This window comes from Mesoplodon densirostris, chromosome 1 (assembly GCF_025265405.1).
Source record: "Mesoplodon densirostris isolate mMesDen1 chromosome 1, mMesDen1 primary haplotype, whole genome shotgun sequence".
In the NCBI taxonomy this organism is placed as follows: Eukaryota; Metazoa; Chordata; class Mammalia; order Artiodactyla; family Ziphiidae; genus Mesoplodon; species Mesoplodon densirostris.
In genome coordinates this window covers 152,863,103-152,885,150 of record NC_082661.1, presented here as the reverse complement: position 1 = coordinate 152,885,150, position 22,048 = coordinate 152,863,103, and the positions used below count along the sequence as shown (strand labels likewise).

The 22,048-nt window shown below is 36.6% G+C and overlaps 1 protein-coding gene across 3 annotated transcripts in view; it reads right to left on the bottom strand.

Annotated features, from left to right (window-relative positions):
• ATP8A1 (ATPase phospholipid transporting 8A1) overlaps positions 1-22,048 on the bottom strand; it is a 238,334-nt gene that overhangs the window by 142,216 nt on the left and 74,070 nt on the right. For all 3 annotated transcript variants that reach the window (XM_060110533.1, XM_060110538.1, XM_060110544.1), the window contains 6 exons: positions 20,222-20,349; positions 16,270-16,381; positions 14,762-14,927; positions 13,377-13,504; positions 11,109-11,186; positions 10,073-10,161 (listed from right to left, as the gene is read on the bottom strand). In XM_060110533.1, coding sequence (XP_059966516.1) covers positions 10,073-10,161; positions 11,109-11,186; positions 13,377-13,504; positions 14,762-14,927; positions 16,270-16,381; positions 20,222-20,349 — 701 coding nt within the window. The remainder of the gene's footprint in view (positions 1-10,072; positions 10,162-11,108; positions 11,187-13,376; positions 13,505-14,761; positions 14,928-16,269; positions 16,382-20,221; positions 20,350-22,048) is intronic.

Genomic DNA, 22,048 nt, shown 5'->3' with positions numbered 1-22,048 from the left:
AAACACTGTGGTACATCCACATAACAGAACGCTATACAAAAAATGGGAGGCTCTCCATGGACTATGGACAAATCTCAAAGATGCACTATCAAATGAAAAGCTGGTAAAAAACAGTATGTGTAGTATGCTTCACTTTCTATAAAAATATGAGAGAAAAAAATATATGCATGTATATGAGTAGAGTAGATGTGGAAGGATACACCTGAAATTGGTTACATTGGCTGCCTTCAGGAGGGGAAATGGAGGTTAGAAGACAGGTAAAGGAGGGAAACCTTTCCCTCTTTACATCCTTTGAACTTGTAACATGTTAATGCATTATGAATTTAAAAAATAAATCAAATTTAAATTAAAAATAAAAAACCACAACAAAATCCATGTAAGAACAAAATCCAATCCTGTCAGCTGAAATATATACACATCCTACATACAAACTAAATGTATACCTTATATACATATACATATACATGCTACACACATGCACACATGGGAAGACAAAGGCAGTCTGACTGCAAAGCACTGTTGTTTGAAAGGATATACACCTTCTGCTTTTGAATGGTGCTACTGTTCCAAGTCAAAATTCCTTAAAGGGAAATTTTCAGAAATGAATTTGTTATTCAGTATCAGGTCCAGTCAAGTCCAAGGATATGAACAAGTGATTGAATTCAATTATAATATTTTTGTTAGACACTGGTTTTGACCAAAGTAATGAGATCTGCTTTTCTGTGTGGTTCAAAGTATTTCTGAAGGCAATTATAAAAGAGGAGTTCCAAAAACATTCTGTGAAATGGTTGCTTCATTGGAATAAATAAATTACCTGTCAAAGTGACTACTTTGAAGAACAACACTAATTTGGATGTGTTAGATCTCATTATTATACAGTCACACCTGGAAGAATGTTTTAGTGAGCCTAACGACTGCAGCAGAATAAATAAATACCACTCATTCCATACATAATTACAGACCAAAATGAAATGAGAAAATAAGACCAGAAAATGGTACTATCCACCGATACTGTGATAATACTAAAAACCACAGTGAAATGACTAAGCACAGAACACTTTAAGGTAATCCTCCTGGAGAATCACCCTTGCTAGCACTTACTTAAGGAAAAACAACAACTATCAGAAAGAATAATGAGAAACCATACCAAATAGTTAAGAGAGAGTGAAATAATATGTTATCTGGGATTTGCCTCAAAGTAACAGTGGGGGGAAATATAGACGAATTGAAATTGGACTTGAGTACGTATTACTGAAGCGAGTGAATGAGTACATCTGTCTCCTTCTGTTTATGCTTGATATTTTCCACCAAAACATCAGAAAAAGAAAAAAATGTAATGAAATATACAGTTTTGGAAAATAAGCACATCTTAGGGCTACATGGATGTTGATAATAAGCAGATGTTTTTGTGCATTCCTCTAAATATTGATACTATCTGTCTAGAGAATGGTAGTTTTTTAATAGAAATGAACTAATCTGTAAGGTCATATGTTAGCTGATGGTACTTGGCAATAATAAGAAACCCATACCAATTCTGGAGTAAGTGGCTACTGGCTGGGAAATGATTTCATCTCTGTAAACTATTTATACTAATAGATTTAAGTGAGTAGAGCTACAGCCATCATCCAATTATTTTTAATGTCAAGAAAGTGTTTTTGAAACATTATAGGTTTGCCTTCAAATTTGACTAAATATAAATATGTTAAATAATCTACATACACTTAAGTGTTAACTGTTATGTTTTTTGTTTTGTTTTGTTTTGCAGTATGCGGGCCTCTCACTGTTGTGGCCTCTCCCATTGCGGAGCACAGGCTCCGGACGCGCAGGCTCAGCAGCCATGGCTCACGGGCCCAGCCGCTCCACGGCATGTGGGATCCTCCCGGACCGGGGCACGAACCTGTGTCCCCTGCATCGGCAGGCGTTTTCTCAACCACTGCACCACCAGGGAAGCCCTGTTACGAGTTTTTGTTTTTTTTTTTTTTTTTTGTGGTATGCGGGCCTCTCACTGTTGTGGCCTCCCCCGTTGCGGAGCACAGGCTCCGGACGCGCAGGCTCCGGACGCGCAGGCCCAGCGGCCATGGCTCACGGGCCCAGCCGCTCCGCGGCATATGGGATCCTCCCAGACCGGGGCACGAACCCGTATCCCCTGCATCGGCAGGCGGACTCTCAACCACTTGCGCCACCAGGGAGGCCCCTGTTACGTGTTTTTTGACTTGGTATTTTTGTGGCAAATATGGTTCACGTAGGGTAGTAAAATATATAGTACAGGCTGCAGGTTTTATATGTGGAATCAATGAACTTCACATTGAAAGGGGAAGTTGCTGACAGTCAGACAAAAATAAACATTCAGATTTTGGATTAATATAGTTAGCTACACTCTCCAGTTTATCCCGGAAGACGAGCAGCATGAAGATATGGCCAGGTACCTGGAGCGTAGGATTCAACCAGGATAACACTTTCAATCTTGGTTTCACTGGCAACATGAAACCAAGTGTATCAGATTAGGCAGATGCCAGATTTAGGATTGTGCGAAGTTGTGTCCCCCCATGCGAACTTTTCTCAAGTCAGTCAGTTAAACTTTACTTGCTCTTGCTACCTTAACAAAACAAGAAAGAAAGAAAAAATAAAATAACAAATAGTAAGGATATCTTTTGCTCTAAAAGCAGATATTTTTGCAGCCTGTCGGATGTAATATAACCAGCACCTACTTCATAACCAGGCTAAGAGAGGTTTTAACTCTTTCTCCCATGTTTACTGGTTGTATACTTTGGGGCAAGTTACTTATTAGCTTCTTTGCCTAAATTTCACCAACTTTAGAATGGTCACGTCAATTATAACTCCTCAAATATGTCTTGAAGATTGAGCGAGAGACACCAGAGCTAACACTTTCTGTGAGCTTACTATGTCCAGACACTATTCTAAGCACTTTAAAAACATAATTCACTTAATCTTTACAACCTCCCTATGATGTCTACATTCTACCAGATGAGGAATCACAGGCATAGAGGTTTGGTAATTGGTTCAAGGGCACCAGTAGGATCAGGATGTGAACTTCGGTGGTCAAAATCCGAAGTCTGTATCCTTGACAACTGTATAGGACCAAGGACACAACTAAAGTTCAAGTAGTGTCTGTTCCTTCATCTTTGCTGCCTACAGGTAACTACTGGATAGATTGGGAATCCAAGTATATATTTAAAATAAAGCTTACTTTATTAAAGAGTTGGCAAAAGCCTTCCCTTTTATTTAAAAAAAAAGTATCATTAATATCTAAGTTTATATGTAACTGCAAGTGGAATGGTACAAAAATTTATGAAAAAGCTGGCTTTTTTTTTTTTTTTGCTGTACGTGGACCTCTCACTGCTGTGGCCTCTCCCATTGCGGAGCACAGGCTCCGGACACACAGGCTCCGCGGCCATGGCTCGCGGGCCCAGCCGCTCCGCGGCATGTGGGATCTTCCGGGATCGGGGCACGAACCCGTGTCCCCTGCATCGGCAGGCGGACTCTCAACCACTGCGCCACCATGGAAGCCCAAAGCTGGCATTTTTTAATTTGGAGTTACCTAGTTTAGAATATCAAATTTCCCAAAAGGGTGTTTTACAAAAAGAACTTACTAAACAGATAAAATAACATCTTCTCTTTCTAATAGTGATAAAATCATAAAACAACCTCTATTGAAAGTAGGATATTTTAAATGACCTGAATAAACAACAATTTTTAACATTTCCATCCAATCTTAAGAAAAATATGATGAAGGTAATTTCCTTCCCTTAATATGTGAGTTACCCTAGAAAAATATATATTAATCCTACATTCATGAACAGTGTTTAAAATTAATTGAATTATGTTAATTCTACAGAAAAGCAACAAGTAACAAGATATAGTCAAAATTTTAACTACGTTCTCAAAAGATTAAATAAAAGGGAATATCTATATCATTAAACTTGAATTACCCACCAACAGTAAGATGCTTTGGCACATTTAAAAAATACTAAAAATTATTTGGTTGTGGGTAGGTGTCAAAGTGTATGATACTCCAAGCAATGAGCTTAAATATAATGACTCATCAGTTATCACCTGAACCAAACATCTGCCTCTGTCATTAACCCTAGGTAGTATGAGGTTTACTGCAAATTGTTACTAAATTTCCACTTTACTGAAATAAAATCCAAGTTGAAAAATATGGCTTAATCATAAAATACATGTGTAATCTGAAAATAGAAATGTAACCACATATAAAGCCATGTTTTCTAGAGTTACCAGCATTAAAGGAACCTGTTTTCTGAAATTTCACTTGCCACCAAATCATGATGAATTATCAAAATAAACTTATACCATTCTAAATAAAAATGTAAATCCATGGGGGGATTTTCAGGTAAGATAAAAAAGCCCAATACATACTGAAATTAACCCTATAAAATGCCATATTTAACAATTCTAAAATTAATTCTATTCCAATTAACTCTAGTCCTTGGTAACATGGTTTTCCAATGTTTGTTCCAGACATTTAATTTTTTTTTTTTTTTGCGGTACGCGGGTCTCTCACTGTTGTGGCCTCTCTCGTTGCGGAGCACAGGCTCCGGACACGCAGGCTCAGTGGCCATGGTTCACGGGCCTAGCCGCTCCGCAGCATGTGGGATCTTCCCGGACCGGGGCACGAACCCGTGTCCCCTGCATCGGCAGGCAGACTCTCAACCACTGCACCACCAGGGAAGCCCCAGACATTTAATTTTAAAAAATGTTTATTTTCTAGCCTCTAAACAGATTTAGTAAATTAACAAAAATAAATGTAAAGGAAATTTTCCACTCTGTGGGTGTGTTTCAGTAGCAGCTTTTTGTAGCTTTGTAGAGTATGTAAATAGCGGCAGAAGGTGGCAGTGCTGAGCTAAAACGAAAAAGAAAATTTCTGGAGCTGTAGCTGAATCTTAGGTAGTCCACAGCCCAGGGACTCTGAGTTGATCATTACATATTTTATTACAGATACATAGCTCTATAAAACTCTAGCAAGCCTAAACTTTGAAAGAAATGTTTATAAAATGACTAAAGGTTATTTGATAGGAAATCAGGGATATTCAACAGATTTTAAGAAATACTTTACAACGTTGTCACCCTGCCTGGTCAGTAATTTTTTCAAAAGTAGTGAAATGTGTCTAACAAAACAATAAAATGCAAACCTTTTAAGGGGATCTATGAGACAGAAAGGTCCATGCAGCTTACCATTCATCAGGAGAGCAGCCATAATCCTCAGGTTCAGGGACATGGCTTCAGAAAGCAAGAGGGACAGAAAGAAAGGACAAAATAATCACAGAAAGGCTGGAAACATAAAAGCATGAATAAGGGAAGTACTGAGAGACAGATCTTGAAAAAGTTAAGAAAATAAACTTTTAGTTAATTTTGAAAGCATGGCAGTTAGTACAGTAAGTATGATTTATGGTAACTAAGCAGATTTACAAAGTTGTTCTTTAACTGGATAGTCAACTTGCTTCTTCACCATGAAATTTCTTGATTTTATGCAGAGAATTCAGTATTCAGTAGGAAATACTGAACTTAATAGTTTAAATATATGCTAAAGCCAATGGAAAATTAATCACATGTTGCATAATCAGAATAAATGGTTTAGTGAAATAAACATGTTAATACCTAAGAACACAAACAATCACACTGATAAAATCTGCCAAGTATTGAAAACATTTTAGAAGTAAATCTGACTACCATGAGGGGATGGTTCTTTAAAGAGTTATATTAAAGTAAAAATCAATTGCATTGCTATAACTAAAGGGGACCAAGCAAAAACACTGTGTCAAGGTTCTGCCAAGTTGCACTGCTGTTGTACAGCAGACCTGGATATCATACCTGGAGAGGGGCTTGTACTTCTCAACTCAGGCAGCTTTTGAAAAGCCTCAGAGCTCAAGGCTTAGGGTCACTCTCCTTGGGTGTGGTCCAGCCCTGGCAGATGTCGAGCGCTATTCAGAATGTGATGAGGTAAGCAGCAGGCGACCCACATACCTGTTACTTATTCTATCTGCATGAGTTTCCCCAAGATCATTGCTCCAGTGGCTCTGGTGTGTATGTTCTGTCTGGTTATTTGCCTTTGTGGGTCAGTGCTGTTATATCTGCTTGGTAAGTTCTTTACTTAAGCCAAGTCATTCTTGATCTCAGCCTTAAGCATCACAGTCCCTGATCTCCCTGATTAGATCACTCTCCTCCCTGACTCCCAATCACAGGCTTACACAGACCTTTGTACTGTGTTATGATTTTATATTTGTCTGTATGATTTCTTAACTATATCCATTAACCTCCAATTAGACTATAAACTTTAGGAGGACAGAAGCCATGTGAACTTCTGCTGATCATTAAATCTCCATCAGCTAACAAAGTGCTACATACATCTAAAGCACTTTGTTGAGGCATGTGAATGAACAAATGGTGTTTACCCAACTTTACCCACCAGTCATGGTGAGCAGTAAGATACATTTATTGGTTATAATATAGACCTTGGGACTAACTATTTTGATAATTGTGAGGTTTCTCATGGTGAATCTTTTCTCAGTGTTAAAGAAGTTGCTGATTCTTTCAGTAAACATTGCTAAACGAAATATTGTGAAATGAAACTACTCACATACTGTTTTCATATATAAATAAAGATTGCTTTTAGGAACATTTGGTTTTTACTTAAAGGGAAAATGTCAATGAAATGTTTTTAATACTGATTAAAATGACTTGCCCATACAAAAAATATTGTTTAGTTTGCTTCACAGAATCTTTTTTTTTAACCTTAGAGATTGTACTCAGTTCATTAACTCATCCTAATAGTAAGATCTAAATCATCAACAAAGATAGTACTTAGGATTATAGTCTAGAACAGTCACTGTATTGAGAATTCTAGCCCCTAGACATAAAAGCCTCCTTATCTTTTCTGGCATTCAAGTAACTGTGATAAAACTGAATTATTCCCTATAGGAAGCAATTTGCTGTAATGATGCCTTAATAAATGTTTAACAGAAGAATTTCTAGTTTGTAATAAGTTAAATTTACAAATATGACATCACAATTTATTTACATTTAACTAAAAAAAACCCTAATGAAACATTCTAATAAGTTTAAGCATGGTGGCATTTCTGACAAAGTTGATCTCTACAGAATAATCATCATTGCTAGATATGTACAAATCTTATGTTATTGCCCATCATGAATCCAATTTAGGGCCAAGGTTATATGAAATGAGAGAAAATTTACTAAGACTAAATTTTGGAGCATTGCTTTACGTGTTAAATATTTTCTTCCTACAAGCCTATGGAATACACTGAACTAGGCAAAGACTGTACTGTCAAGAGACTTCAAGTCTTGTCCTTCAGACTGATAAAAGCCAACAGAACTCATCTTTGACTCTATCTAGGGTAAAAGGAGGCTTTAGTTTCTTAAAAAATGCTTAAGAAGCATCAGCTCTGAAATCATTACCCCAAAGGCATTTGTTAATACATGAAAGTTTCTGTTATTTTCCTTTGTTTTGCTGTACTCTGAGGAGATAACCACCATACTTTCTTCTGCTGGAGCTGGAATTGTACGCATGTAATACCTCCCTATGTTAAACAAGTGTTAAACACTCCTACAGGGCAGGCTGGACAGTATAACCATGTTATCATTCCTATAATCAAAGAGTGCCCAGAGGAAATGCCAACAGAAAGGTAAGTTTTCAGTAATCACTTTTTCCTGTGGAGTTTGGCGGAATTAAGTAACAGCCACATGGCTCTCCTACTGTAACCATCTGAGTAGTCTGACGTCTCACCGTTTCTCCAAAGCCTTCATATATCAACAACTCTCTACAATGCTGACATTCCAGTTGTCCATCGGGAATGTTTAGGGGAGGGGATGTTGATAAAAACTCGGTCGGGGTTAAGGATCCTAAGAGCACATACACAACTTACTGGAAGTAGTTTAACAACTGGCTTCACTCAACAAGGCTCTTGGTATTCTTGAAAACATGACACATTATCCAAAGAAGAAACGTATTTCTGTTTTCACAGTTAAAAATTGCAAATAAAGGAATTCCTATTTTTAAATTTCTAAACATGTTAGAATTTTATACCTGAAAAAGAATCTTGGAGATCATCTGGTCTCACCACCCTCATTTTAAAGTGTTTGGAATATTTGAAAGGAATTGTCTAGGGTCACATGGTGAATTAATGACAAAGCTAGGACTACGACTCATGCCTTACTACTGCACATCAGTGTTAAGAGATGTGATTTTCCCAGGAGGAAATTTGTTTCATTGCAAACTTAATCTAAATGATGACAATATTCAACTCTGAATACTACTTTAACATTTGCCAGTCTCAAACCCACTCTATCATAATACATAATACATAATTGTTAATGACCATATCACCAATAGATACAGGAAGAACAATATTCTTTTACCGTAGTTATTCTTTACAACTACTGCTTGAAAGTGTTTAAGAACTTGTTCCAAGAGTAAGAAAAAATCTTATAAAATGCAAAAGAAAAGAGCACCTAGATATCATCCTAGTTTTCTGTTCTGATAAGTTCACAATCAATAATTACTAATTTGAAGAACTTGCTTATTCAATTGGACACTGGACAAATTAAAAAAGGGTGTCACTTACCAAACAGAACCCTCTAAAAGTAATATTTATGAATGAATGCAGAATTTGTGTAAAAACAAACATCACCATAAATCTGTCAGCAAGTATAATACAACAAACTCTAGAATCACAGTAGGCCTTTCTTTCTCTCATCTGGGATAACTGTGGGTTGAATATATAAGTGCAAAATGTCAAAGATTGTGGCTGAACCTCTCCTGCCCCACCAGCAAAACGAAGAGGCCTGTAGCAACTGGGGGGAGGAGAGAAGAAGGCGTCTTTTGTCTAAGGGAACTGGGAGATCTTCAGATAAAAAAGGGAAGATGCAAAATGGCATTCAGCCCTGGAAATAGTAAATAGGCTTCTTAAGTTAGCAGCCTGCCCTTACAGTGTAAAAAAGCCATTACGTCAAATGCCTTTTTAGCTTCATTTACCCACATAGTTTGAAGTCAATTTTAGTCATACTCTCTACTAACCCAAAGAACATCTGCCTCCATCTATTTCTCTTTGTAGACCCTGCATATGGGAGTAATCACATGCTTTTAGAATTTTTTACCAAGTGGTTGTTTATTTGGTTTTAAATAAAGGCGTTTTCATAATTCAATACCCTATTTTTATACTGGCTTACTGCTTAGAGACAGAGCATGAGTGGGGAAGGGGTGGGTACAAGCCAGAAAACCCAAAAGCAAGTGCCCTTGTTTGCATGGTTAAGATACCAACATTTACCAGTCTTACTTGTAGATAAAGATAGTTGGAAAATCTGATAGTAGGCCAAGGTCAGTCAGCCAGGATGATATTTCATCTTTTGAGCATGCCTTTTTAGGAAATGTAGAAATTAATTTTCTCACATTACCCTATAAAGTGTTTCAAAAAGAAGGCTTTTGAGCAGTTTAGGCAAGAATACCTGGAAGTAAGAAAAAAATGGTGCTCAACAAGCACATTCTAAAGGATATTAAGAGCCTGATAAGAGTATTTGATGATATTTATTATCTCCCGGATTTAAGAGTTTTGTGTCCCTACCTCCTTCCCGTCATCAGAAATTTAGATTGCTCTGTGACTGCGAAGGTGGAGAGATGATAAAAAGAAATCAAAGGGCTAACTACCAGAGAAAAAACAATATTTTAACTTGAAAACTGCCCAAGGACAGACTGCATGTTTTAACACATGCAGGCTGTACTCTGACTTCACGACAATGGAGAGGGAAGTGTATTTGTACCTTATTACCAGAGCCAGATAGAGACCTTCGGTAGCTCTGAACACTGAAATATTATTGGGCAGAGCCCCTGCCTCATAGGTAATACCAAATGAAAAACAATACCAAACTATAAAACACAAAACGTACATGTATGCTAAAATTAAAATAGCTGCCTTTTAGATTAAAAAAACTCCCCTAATAAGAACTCCCCAAATTATACCAAACTGTTAGCATTAAGTAAATCTGTATATCATACTCTAAATAAAGGGAAAAAACTCACCCATAAGCAACTCCAGCTATGGTGCACTTCTTAAACTGCATTACATTGCATGTCAAAGTACCAGTTTTGTCAGAAAATATGTATTTTACCTAAAAAAAAGTTTAAAAATTCTCATTAAGGTTTCAGAGGTCTTTTTAAGCCAGGTTTAATGAAGGGAAAAAGTCTTACGTTATTCTTTCTATCAATTTTGTTACATTGTAGCGGCACAATGAATGCTATTAACTGACTACTTTCTGCACATCATTAAGGAATATTTTCAACTATTTCTTTTCATATTTTAGCAATGAATCATATATGAAAGCTAGTCTCTCAAGCTAGCAGAAAAACTAGTCATATAGAAATCTGTCTTAATATGCTTAATGTGGTCTGAATTTCCACTAGTAAGTGCCTCTATAGCTACTTAACATGCATAGAGCACTAAAACATCGGCATTTCTCAATATAACAAACAATTATGGGATTGGCAATGGGTTGCAATTAAAATTAACTTCATACAACATCTGAATTGGTAAGAAAAAGGATAATTCTGGCTTAAATGCTATTTGAAGAGTAAGAGCTAGCAAATGGCAATGGTACAAAAAAAGAAGAAGAATCCTTTCTTAACTAATACATATAAATGAATTACAAATATACACAGATATGTGAATATAGCATGAACTATAAATCTCAAATTCCTGCTTGACTTATACAACTTCATTGATAAACTAACTTTTCCTTCCTTTCTGGTCAAAAGCTATACACAATTTTAATCCTGGGAGTTTATAACTCAAAAGCACTCAATACTTTACATACTAATCAGATTATATACTGAAGGACAGCTTTCTGTGTAATATCTTATCCTGAAAACAGAATATGCATTAAATAATGTTCATTCACTAAAAATGAAAATTGAAAGTCAGGTAGTAACATGTATTTATGCCAATCATTCAAAAAATGGAAAACGAGGAGCTGTCAATTCATCTGAAGTTGCCACATATAGCAGAAATTACACCAAATCTGACTTCCAATTCAACATATCAATAAGAAATTTAGTTTACCTGGCCAAGTTCCTCATTCAGATTAGATGTTCGAGCCATAGCAGCAGTGTCTGTGGGTTCATAGTGCATGTCAAGATCCTTTAAAGAAAAAAAAAAAAAAAAAAAAGAAAGAAATCCTTGAATACAACTCATAATAAGAGATTTAGTACAATTTTATTTAACTGGTGAGCAACGTATGTAACACTCTCATCTCCTGTCATCACTAACCGTTTCAGTTGATTTCCTAAAAATACTCAATACAGAATACCATATTTCACAGCAAGGGCAGAACAGTATGGTAGGTAGAACATGTCTCTGGAATCAGGCAATCCTGGTTTACTATCATTCCACCATTTCTTAGATATGTGACCTACTACAATATAAGGATTAAATAAGATAATGCACGTGAAGTGCTTCCTACTGTGTCTGGCACAATGCTTTACGTGAGTTAAAATAACAGCAACGAAACATTGCTCAAATAATTTAGACTTTAAATCCCTGGAAAAATTACTTAAGGGATTCCATCTTGTACTTCTTGGTCAAGTTTCTTACACTGTATATACTTGAAAGTAAAGAACATTTTATTGACAAGCCAGGGTTTACTGATTTTCACATGTCAAATGAAAAGGCCAGATCTGATCTCTCCTACATCTGTATTTCAGACTGATCAACATCGGTTCTGGAACAGGTACCTTGTTTTAAGAGGGATAGTAAACAAATGGGCAATGTTTAGACAGTAGTAACTGCAATAGGGATTAAGTTGTAAATCATGTCAAATGAAGAACGGAAGGAGATGGAGGATACTTAGTCAGGGGGTGGGGATGATAAAAGAATAGGCATGAAAGCCAAGTTCAAATATTTTGTAAGGCTGTCATTTGGAAACAAGGTTAGACATGTTCGTAAAAGATCTATTGGGAAGAACTAGAAGAAAAGGAAGGCAGTTACTAATCTCATTTCCACACAAGGAAGAAACTGCCTGGTAAGGGAAGACCTGTCAGGAATGTTAGAAAATCTCTGCATATTAGAAAGGCAGTTGAAAAGCATAAGCCTGCTGGGTTCATCCAATACTAAAATTATATAATTATTTGAAGCAAATATTACTTTTGAAAATCCAAATAAAAAATAAAGTGATTGACTAGTTATTTGATTTTCATAATGAGCTACCTTATTATTTCTGTAAGTGGAAAACCTTCAGTAAGTTTTAATTGTACTTATATAAATTTTATTACACCATTTTTCTAGCAACAAATCTCCTGCATGAAATTAGCTATGCCTGCAACTCATTTCAGATTTCTAAATTATACTGATCTTTCAGCAATGAATTTAGAGATTAAGGTTTGAAGTGGATCACTTACTATGGAAAGATAATGAACAGCTGTGAAAGTAGCATAGTTTTAAAAATCCTAGTATTGTTCATATTGAAAGACTTTCAAGTGATTTTAAAAAATCAAAAGATAATAAAAAATCAAAATAAAAGAGAAAATTAAACTTTCTGGCAGATTAGGTTTAAAGACTTAATTTACATAAATTCATTAATTTTAACTTTGGTAAAAATTACTGAAATTTAATTGAAGAAGAGTAAAATTTTATAAACAAAACATTTAGGAAACAGATGTCCAGCACACTTTTCTAAGATTAAAAAAATTGAGAATAAAAATTAAAAATAAAAATTCAAGCCCAGCTGAAATTGTTTACAGTGTGGAAAAATAAACTACAAAGATTTATAAAACATGACAGAAAGCCTGGTTGCTACAAGTAGCGAATACGGTATTATATCTATAGTGCTCAACTGTTTATGAAGTTGTTTGCTATGTTGCAAGCGTCCTTTGATCTATATAACTGCTGTGAGATGCAGGTAAAGTATGTTTTATTTATTCCCGTGTGATTGGCCAAGAAAATAAGTCTCAAAAAAGTCAAGTGGCTTGGCAAAGTTCACACAGCTAGTAAAATCCATTATTTTAACTCTAAACCCTATGATTCTCGTTTTCCCCAAGACCACTATGTAACCAAAAAATAGGTTTCCTCAACTACAGACCTATTTTCCCCAGCTTATCTGGTCTGTAAACTTGTGTGATTCTGAGATGAGAGACTTTGTTACGATTTTCACATGTCAAATGAATTTATTATTATATTATATTAGGCTCAAAAATATTTTGAAATGTTGTCTTGTAGTCAATAAAAAGTAAGGTATAATTAAGATTTTTTTCCTGAAAGATCAAAAGACCCTATCAGGAAAAAGGACAAAATGTATGTTTCATGTAATAAAAAACAATAATAATTCATATTTACCCAATTTATGAAGTATGCCTGGGTAAATTTCACCACTTCTAATGTAACCAACAAGCTGATAGGAATGAGATTATTGAAAAGGATGATGAAGGTCAAGAAATTCAGTCCAAAATTATTAGCACCACCATCTGTTGGGGGAGGTAGGAAGAAAGTCATTTACAGTTTATATTTTATTTGCATTAACCAGAATTTTAGTGTAACAAGAATTTTCTGTATTATATAGTATATCTAAAAGTGTGGGAGGAACGCTGTACTGATAGCATGTTCTTATTCTCAAACACAGTCTTCAAGATAGAACGGCATTATTTGTGTTCAAGATGTTGTGAACCCTTTTAAGAACTGCATAATGGTACTAAAAAGAGAAAGTACTACCACGTATTTCAAACCCATTCCAAACATGAAGTTTAGAGATATTAGGGATAGGACGGAGGTGGAATCTCAACCAGGTAGAATCACTTTCACATGAATTTTTAAAAAGCATTTCCAGTTTGAAGGATGTCTTAAAAGCAAACAAACAACAGCAGCAAAACCAACCCAGGTAGCTAAAACAATGTAGGGCTGAACCCTAGGTAAATTCAGCTCTAGGTAAATTATATTCTTCCTCTTCAATAATGTAAGTAGAACAGTTATCCCAGATAAACTGTAAAGTATATGAAGAAACAAAATGATGGTAGTCTTAACAATTCTAATGTTGAAATAGCAAACCAACGACTGTTAAAAAACAAGAACCTTGTTATAGCTACAAAGCTAAATCAATATAATAAGAAACAACTGAGAAAATCAGTTGTGATAAAATTTTACTAGAACTTGTTTTCACACACTTGGAAATTAAGTATTTATTGGTTAAGTGCTCATCAAAAGGAAATGTAAACTACTTCCCAGAAATACTCAGTAAAAAGATAAATGATCCAAAAAGGAAACTACTTAATAGTGCTTTCCCTAAGAAAAGATGACTATTAAAACAGAATTCACTGCAATCATGAGTTCAAATGAAAGTACATTCAATTTAAACACTTTAAAAACATGTAAAATACTTTTTGGTGCTTTAAATATACTCAATCTGCTTTCTTTACCAGATAGCTATGTAACCACTTGTGTTAAAATTTTTAAAAGAATAAATTAATAAAATTAAAATAACATTAATAAAATAACATTTTATACTATTTTAGAGTACTCACTATATTTTTAAGGATTCTGAAATTTTAGAGATTGTAACATTTTACTTACTTTTACTGGAAATTGCATTGAAAAATAAAGATTAAATGCCCAGTTATCTTGGCAAGAAGGTTTTCTTTTTAGAAATAGGAAATTCCAAGATCAGTTGTGAAACAAATACATGTTTTAATGAAAGAAAAAATAAGTACAATAAGTACTTTAATGCTCACAGTTTAGATTGAGATACCAGTCCTTTCCAGAATGCCTTCGATTCCAAATGGCTGAGCCCACAGAACAGACAAGAGACATGGCAATCAAGATACAAAATAAAATCAAAATTTGTACATTTGTAATCCGTTCTACATTTGAGAGTTTAAGTGGTGGACTTGTTGAATTCTGTAAAAAGAAACAAAAGGTGAGTAATAAGAAATGTGTACAAATGATCTAGTAATGTGTATCTAGTATTTTGGTGAGGATGACAAAGTCAGTCACAATTCAAAATCTACACATGGTTCAACACATGAGAATTATATGGAAAACAATCAGATGTAATAAGCTGTCAAAGGTTAACCGCCTCTTTTCCTTCACTGTATCACCCAATCCTTTTTCTACGATGTAAAGCAGTAAGAAAGAAGGAAATAACATTCCTTTTGTAGAAATGGCTTTTGCATTGTGGCAGGTAAGATGAACAATGCATTATCTGACTACCTAAGCAAACAGGGTAGACTAAGGCATCTAGCATCTCAGCTCCTGAAGAGAGGCAGAGAAGGTGACCTATGTACCCACAGCCAGAGACCTGGAAATTCCAGACTATGAAGACAACATTTAAAGGACCTCTGGTTTCCAGATTTTTTGGTGGCATTTAGTAACAGTTTTACTGAACACAGAAGTAATCTAAGTAGTGCTATCAAGAATAACAGAGGCAAGTTTCCTGAGCTGTATTTAATGATAAAAAATGATCTGTGCTAACCACGGCATCCACACGACAGAAACTTAAATGTCAAAAATCAACATAAAATGATGATTTATAGAATTTATAGAATAGTTAGGGGTGGAATCATTAACAGCAGTCCTGCTTGCCTGTTGATAACATCTTTGTGACTTTACAATGTACAAAGTTATCAGCCCTCAAAGCAGATTTTCATTTAGTGCCTTAAAACTGAGTTTTCCACACCTACCTCACCACTGAACACTCATGATACTATAATGTAGAGAGGGAGCATCCACAGGCATGTGTAAATGTTACAAGTGCTAGGATTAAAGCTGATTAAAAATGGCTTAACATAAAAATGCTGTGAAAAACAGTCGACATCATAGTTGACTATTAACAAACAGTTACAAGTTTTTCTTTCAATTTTATAAAAAATAAAAATAAGTTCTAAAATGTGATCATTGTAATAAAATAAAATTAGAAGATAAATAATGCAGAGCACTCATCGTCACACAGACAACTTTTGTCAATCATTGCAACAGTCAGTAAATGCTGCCAATGGACTGATATGCAAAATCATTGGGTGTTCACGCATTGGTGATCTCCGTGGAACGTTCTAGTGTTCTTGCATGGAGTGAGCCATTTCACAGCCCCACTCACTGAAGAATGAGATCTGGATATAGAGTGTGGGGCTCAGGTATCTATGACAGATGATATGCTAGGTTTAGGACTAGAGCACCGAGACCTACAAATAGCATATTTTCAAAAGACTTGGGTCCAAAAGGTTTTCATAGATAAAAATCCCACCTGCATCAGCTTGGTGTCATGTCCAGTGTAGACAACTATTCCATGAACCCACTGTGTATTTCTCAATTGAGCACCTCGAAGAAGAATCTGATCTGCTCCCAGGGGAACAGTGCTATGACAGATTATGTTGACATTAGAAACAACGTTTTCCAAAATGCTTAAGAATTCTACTGCCACTATATAGTTCCAAGAAAGGTCCTGTTATGAAAATAACCCTTCTTACATTTTACTTTATTTTTAGAAAAGAAGTAATTTTCCTACCAATAAGAATAATCTTCTTACACAAGGACAGCTGGAGGGAAGCATTTCAGTTGCTTCTCCTTACCACCAAAGCAGCCATTTCCTACAACTTCATTATCCAAGACAGAGGCAACAGTATGGAATTCAGAGGCTCATTCTCAAACCTGTTGAAGACTTTTCCTGATTTAGCAAGTCCACTTAGGTTTCTGAGATATTTGAAAGGAGTGAGATTAGGGGATCTGTTCCCCCTCCTCCACTTTCCTTTAAATTAAAAATAGCTTTGTGCACAATAAAGGTTCAAAAAAATACACAAGGTAAGATAAATACACAGATCTCATCATATACTTGCACTGCCATCCCTGCCCTCCAGAGATAAGTCTCTGTATTAAAACCTCTAGGACATTCATTTATTGTATTTGAAGATCAGTCTTCCAAGAACTGTGAATAAAATCGTAAGCATCTAAAAGTCTTAAACACTCCTCTGAAATGACAGCAAATTGAGGCTCTCCATTCCATATGATTTAAACTACCTCTTTCATGAATAAGGGCCAAGCGGGGTCTTTTGTGGGTTTTTTGCAAGGCTACCCACTATGGTAGGCTGTGGGTTGATACAACCTCTCATAGAGCTATCAGAAGGCTACAAGCTATCGCAAATATAGTGGGATTCTTTTTTTTTTTTTTTTTTTTTTTTTTTAGTGGGATTCTTAATGGAAACGTACTACATAAAATTTAATGGCTCAAAGATTCCTGTCACTACTGCTTCATTTTACTGATTAAAAAAAGCAAAAAAAAAGTCAAATATAAATAAAAATTCATAAAATAAAAATTCCAGAAAAAGGAAGAGGTTATTCCCCCAAGAAAAGTCTCCAGAAACACAGAATTTATCTGTCAGAGGACACAAATAGAGACTGAAGCTTTCATTTCTGGTGGATTTTTATAATCCAGTAGGTGTCTAAGGCTAGTAGTAGCTTGGGCCTGGGACCTTCTTTTAGGAACTACACAAATGTCACTGGCTCAGATGAAATCAATCTAGATAGATGGGTAATGACAGCATCTAAAGCCTTCTATTTAAGTAAGTAAATTCTTAGGAATTAGTGTATTCCAATTTAGTCAAAGAACACAGCAACTGTACCTCTCATTCTTCATGTACAACAACATGCCTTTCAGACCCATCTTAAGATCTGGGGTGCACTTCAGGGGTGGGAGGAGTCCTCAGGCCTAAAGCAGGTTTCCAAGAAGTTCTTGGGAAGCTGCTGGATTATGCTCTGGGGCACATATGTGCCAACTGTTTCGCACATATCCAATGGGGTATAACATGGCAACTGGCACCTCAGCACTTGTGGTGTGCATTGATCGGAATTAGCTACAAACTCTTCAAAAGAAAAAAATGCTTTTCAATTACAAGGACTCAACAAGAATGAGTTATTAGTTTTTCACCAGAGCTGGAATTCCAAAGTCTCTGGCATTAGACAATGACCCTCATCCTTAATGGCATCAAACTACATTAATTCTAAACTAAGGGGCTCTAAGAGCGCTGGGTAATCACTGTAAAAGTCAAATGTGCTACAGGCACAAAGATATTGAAAATCTGTTTCTAGCTTTCATTTAAATTGAAGCATATTATATAAATGCTATCTGTACCCCAAATCTTGGCACCATCATACAAAGTTTCTCCTTCACTGTGTGGATTTGTTTGGCATTGATTTGCTGGGGAACTGATAAGAAATGGAAGCTGGCCAGTTAGGAACATCAGGCTACAGAAACATATAACTTGTATAAATGTCCAAATCTATCATTAGTCTATGTTCATGGAAAGATCACTCCGTGAAAAATTTAGAACAATATATAATTACTTCAAAAATTACAGGAAAACTTTTGGTGGATCTGAATGAGGATGACAGTCCAGGGTACTCAAGTGTCCTTTAGAATTCAAATACTGTAATAATGGAATTACAAAATACTGAGAGCACTGATAATCTCTCAAACTGGTGGTGTAGCTAGTGCGCTTAGCTGCATTTAGTTGGCTACTACAAATGCCTAGTAGGAAAGGAGAAGGGAAACAGAGGAGACCCCACCCTTCCTGCCAAGTTCTGCCCCATTTCTTTGCTCCCCTTTGTAACAGAACTCCTTGAAAAAGTTGTCTATTTTTCAACTCTTCTTCTGTTATCTCAAACCCACTCTCACGAGGCTCTGCCTGTCCTAATAGAGTTCAAGGATCTCCACTTGCTAGATCCAACTGTTAATTCTCAGACTCACTGTATTTGACTTCATGGTACTTGACCATAAGCAACATGTGATCCACTTTAGTCACTCCCTCTGCCTTGGTACGGTTTCTTCACTCTCTCGGTTTCCATGCTACCAACTTGATCTCAGTCTGTTTTGCTGGTAACTCCTCTCTTCCCAACCTTAATGCTGGCGAGTCTTAGGACACCCCTTTCCACTTTTCTAACTATACCCTTTCACCCTTGGTGATGGCTTTAAATATCCATACCAACGACTTCCCAAATTTATCTCATGAACCCGGATCTCTATCACAAATTCCAGGCTTATATGTTTAACTGCCTCCTGACATCTCTGTTTGGACATCACAAACTTATTAAGTCCCAACCTGAACTGCTGATATTGCCCCTTGAAGAACTCCAGTGGATCCCCATTTCACTCAGAATAACATCCTTACAATGGCCTACAAAGCCTTGCGTGGTCTGGCCCACTATTCTCTCTTAGCCCTTCTTCTACTACCCTCTTCCTTGGTCATTCCACTCCAAACACACTGGCATCTCTGCTGTTCCATAAATACTCCAGGCACTTTCCCACTTTCAGATGATGTAACCATACAGCTAATAATTTGCACTGTCTATTCCTTCTGTCTAGATCTTCTCCCTCCAGATATTCAAATGGCTGACATCCTCATCTCTTACTCACCTTTGCTCAAATATTACCTTCTCAATGAAGCAACATTTACCTTCTGCAACCTCACTAACTAAAAGTGATTCCCTCCCAATTTTTTCCGAAGCATTTATCATTTTCTAACATGGTATAAAATTTTTTGTCATTTTATTGTCTGTTTGCCCTTCCCTTACTGCAAGAAAGTTAGCTCTCAAGGTCAGGCAGATTTGTCTGCTTTGTCCATTGCTGTCTCCTTAACATCTGCAACTGGCCTGGCCTGCTGGGTACAGGTTGAATGGATGACGGAAGAGGCAGGAAACAGGAAGGGAGGGGAGGGGAGGGAAGGGAGAGGGGTAGGAAGCAGGTATAAAAGATGACTATACATAACATGGCCTAGAAAAGAGCATATGCAATTACACAGAGAAGATAAGAAATTATCCAGCAAATTAGCCCCTGTGGGTAGAGTCTGAACTCATTGAGGCATCTAGAGATTACAAGAAAGCACCTGGGCCATGGAGACCGACAGTTAAGCCTAAGATAAGTATTCTGGCCAAAGAAGAAACCACTAAACAATGCGCCAGAAGCTTGGCATATCTGTGAAAATATCCAACTCCTAGGCTGCCAGGAACCCTGGGGAGGTCTTCAGCTATACCATGTGTACAGGGTTAAGAGCATTTTCACAAAAGAACTCTGGGTAGAATACAGAAATGCTTAAGAAAAAGGGTTTGGGTTATCAAACTTAGAGTACAAGAAAATATGTACCTAGGTCAGCAATACCCTGCAGCACAGTGACTTCTGTGTTTTTATGAAAACCGATTTTACATACCTGTGTCCATCAAGCCTTATGTTTCCAACAAAATCGTAGAGATGTCTGTTTGGACTTTCACACTCAATTCTGCCAGAAATTCTCATCAAACTGTCAATGTCTTTTATATCTGATGTTGCTGGTAAGCCCTGTTTAGAAATTTTTAAATAAGCAAAGAAAATATTAAATAAGTTGTATGTGGGAGGGAGCAGGGAATTCTGAATTCATCCACGCCTTAAGATCTAAGAGATCCCACGGTTTTATAAGCAATTATGCCCCCCACCTTTGTCAAATCGAAATTAGGGGATACCTTCCTCTCTACTTGAACATATATGTTTTTAGCAGAACAGGGCAGCTTTTGTGAAAACTCTAAAATATCTTAAAAAGATTATAAATTAGCCTCCAAAGATATTTTGAAATAAGTCCTCAAAGAACTGTTTGCTTCCAAAAATAAAACTAATATTTAGCATTATACAGTCTAAATCTGTCTGCTGAATCTCAAAAAGGGAATGCAAAATAACTAGAATCTATACCCAAAGACAGTAGTTATGTTTTTGTTCTTTTGGTTTACTGAGAAGGAAAACTCCAAAACAGTTCCTCCCTCTGGCCACCTACAGCGGGCTGGAACTGAGCAGCCCTCACTTCCTGTGGCAGGTGGAGTTCAGGTGTTGTGAGGACGACCTGCTTCTACCACAACCCAACCTTCCCACGTGTCGTTTTCACTATTTGTCTAGAACCCAAGAGAATACATTTTTTTAATGTCCCTTTTAAAACTTTAAAAACCTTACAGCGACTTTCTATTAGGAGTGGTATGAGAAATAAATAGAGAAATCTAACTGATTCCCTGAGATTAGTGAGAATTTTAGAACAGCAATGGAAACTGTGTCTTTTCCATATGGCAAAGCCAAATAATATGGGCCAGGAGAACAGAAAAATAAATAAGCTAACATACATGAAAGCACTTAGAGCTACTAATGCTATCAACAGAGTGTTGGCTATAACAGAAAATGCTAAAAATATTACAAAATAGTATCTATATGATGGACCACATTTAATTAGGCAAGTAAAACTGAATTTTCCATAATATTTAACTATTTCAGTTTATAAAACTACTTCATTGCGGCTCAATGAGGAAATATTTGCAAGTAGACAGAACTGCCTGAACTCAAGACAATAATACTAAGAAATAAAGCTATAGGGGTTCAGAAGGAGCCTCCTCAAAATGTGTCACTTTTGGGGCTTCCCTGGTGGCGCACTGGTTGAGAATCTGCCTGCTAATGCAGGGGACACGGGTTCGAGCCCTGGTCTGGGAGGATCCCACATGCCACGGAGCAACTAAGCCCGTGAGCCACAACTATTGAGCCTGCGCGTCTGGAGCCTGTGCTCCGCAACAAGAGAGGCCGCGACAGTGAGAGGCCCACACACTGCGATGAAGAGTGGCCCCCACTTGCCACAACTGGAGAAAGCCCTCGCACAGAAATGAAGACCCAACACAGCAAAAATAAATAAATTAATTAATAAACTCCTACCCCCAACATCTAAAAAAAAAAAAAAGTGTCACTTTTGCATGAGGATTATTTTGAGCTACAGGCAATGGAGATCCTGAGGGTTCAAGAGAAACTACTGTCCTTCCCTTAACTACCTAGAAGAATTTAAATTGGGGATTTTTCCCAGAGAAAAGTTATTACCAGAGATAAATTTTATTTAAGTGGACCCATCCATCTGGCAGGGCAAACATCTAATTACCAAACATCTGCTCTTCTTATCATCCTATGAATGCCCCTCCTGTCCTTGGAAGCCCTAGGACCCTTATCCCATTCCTTACTTCAGAATGGCATGTATACCTCA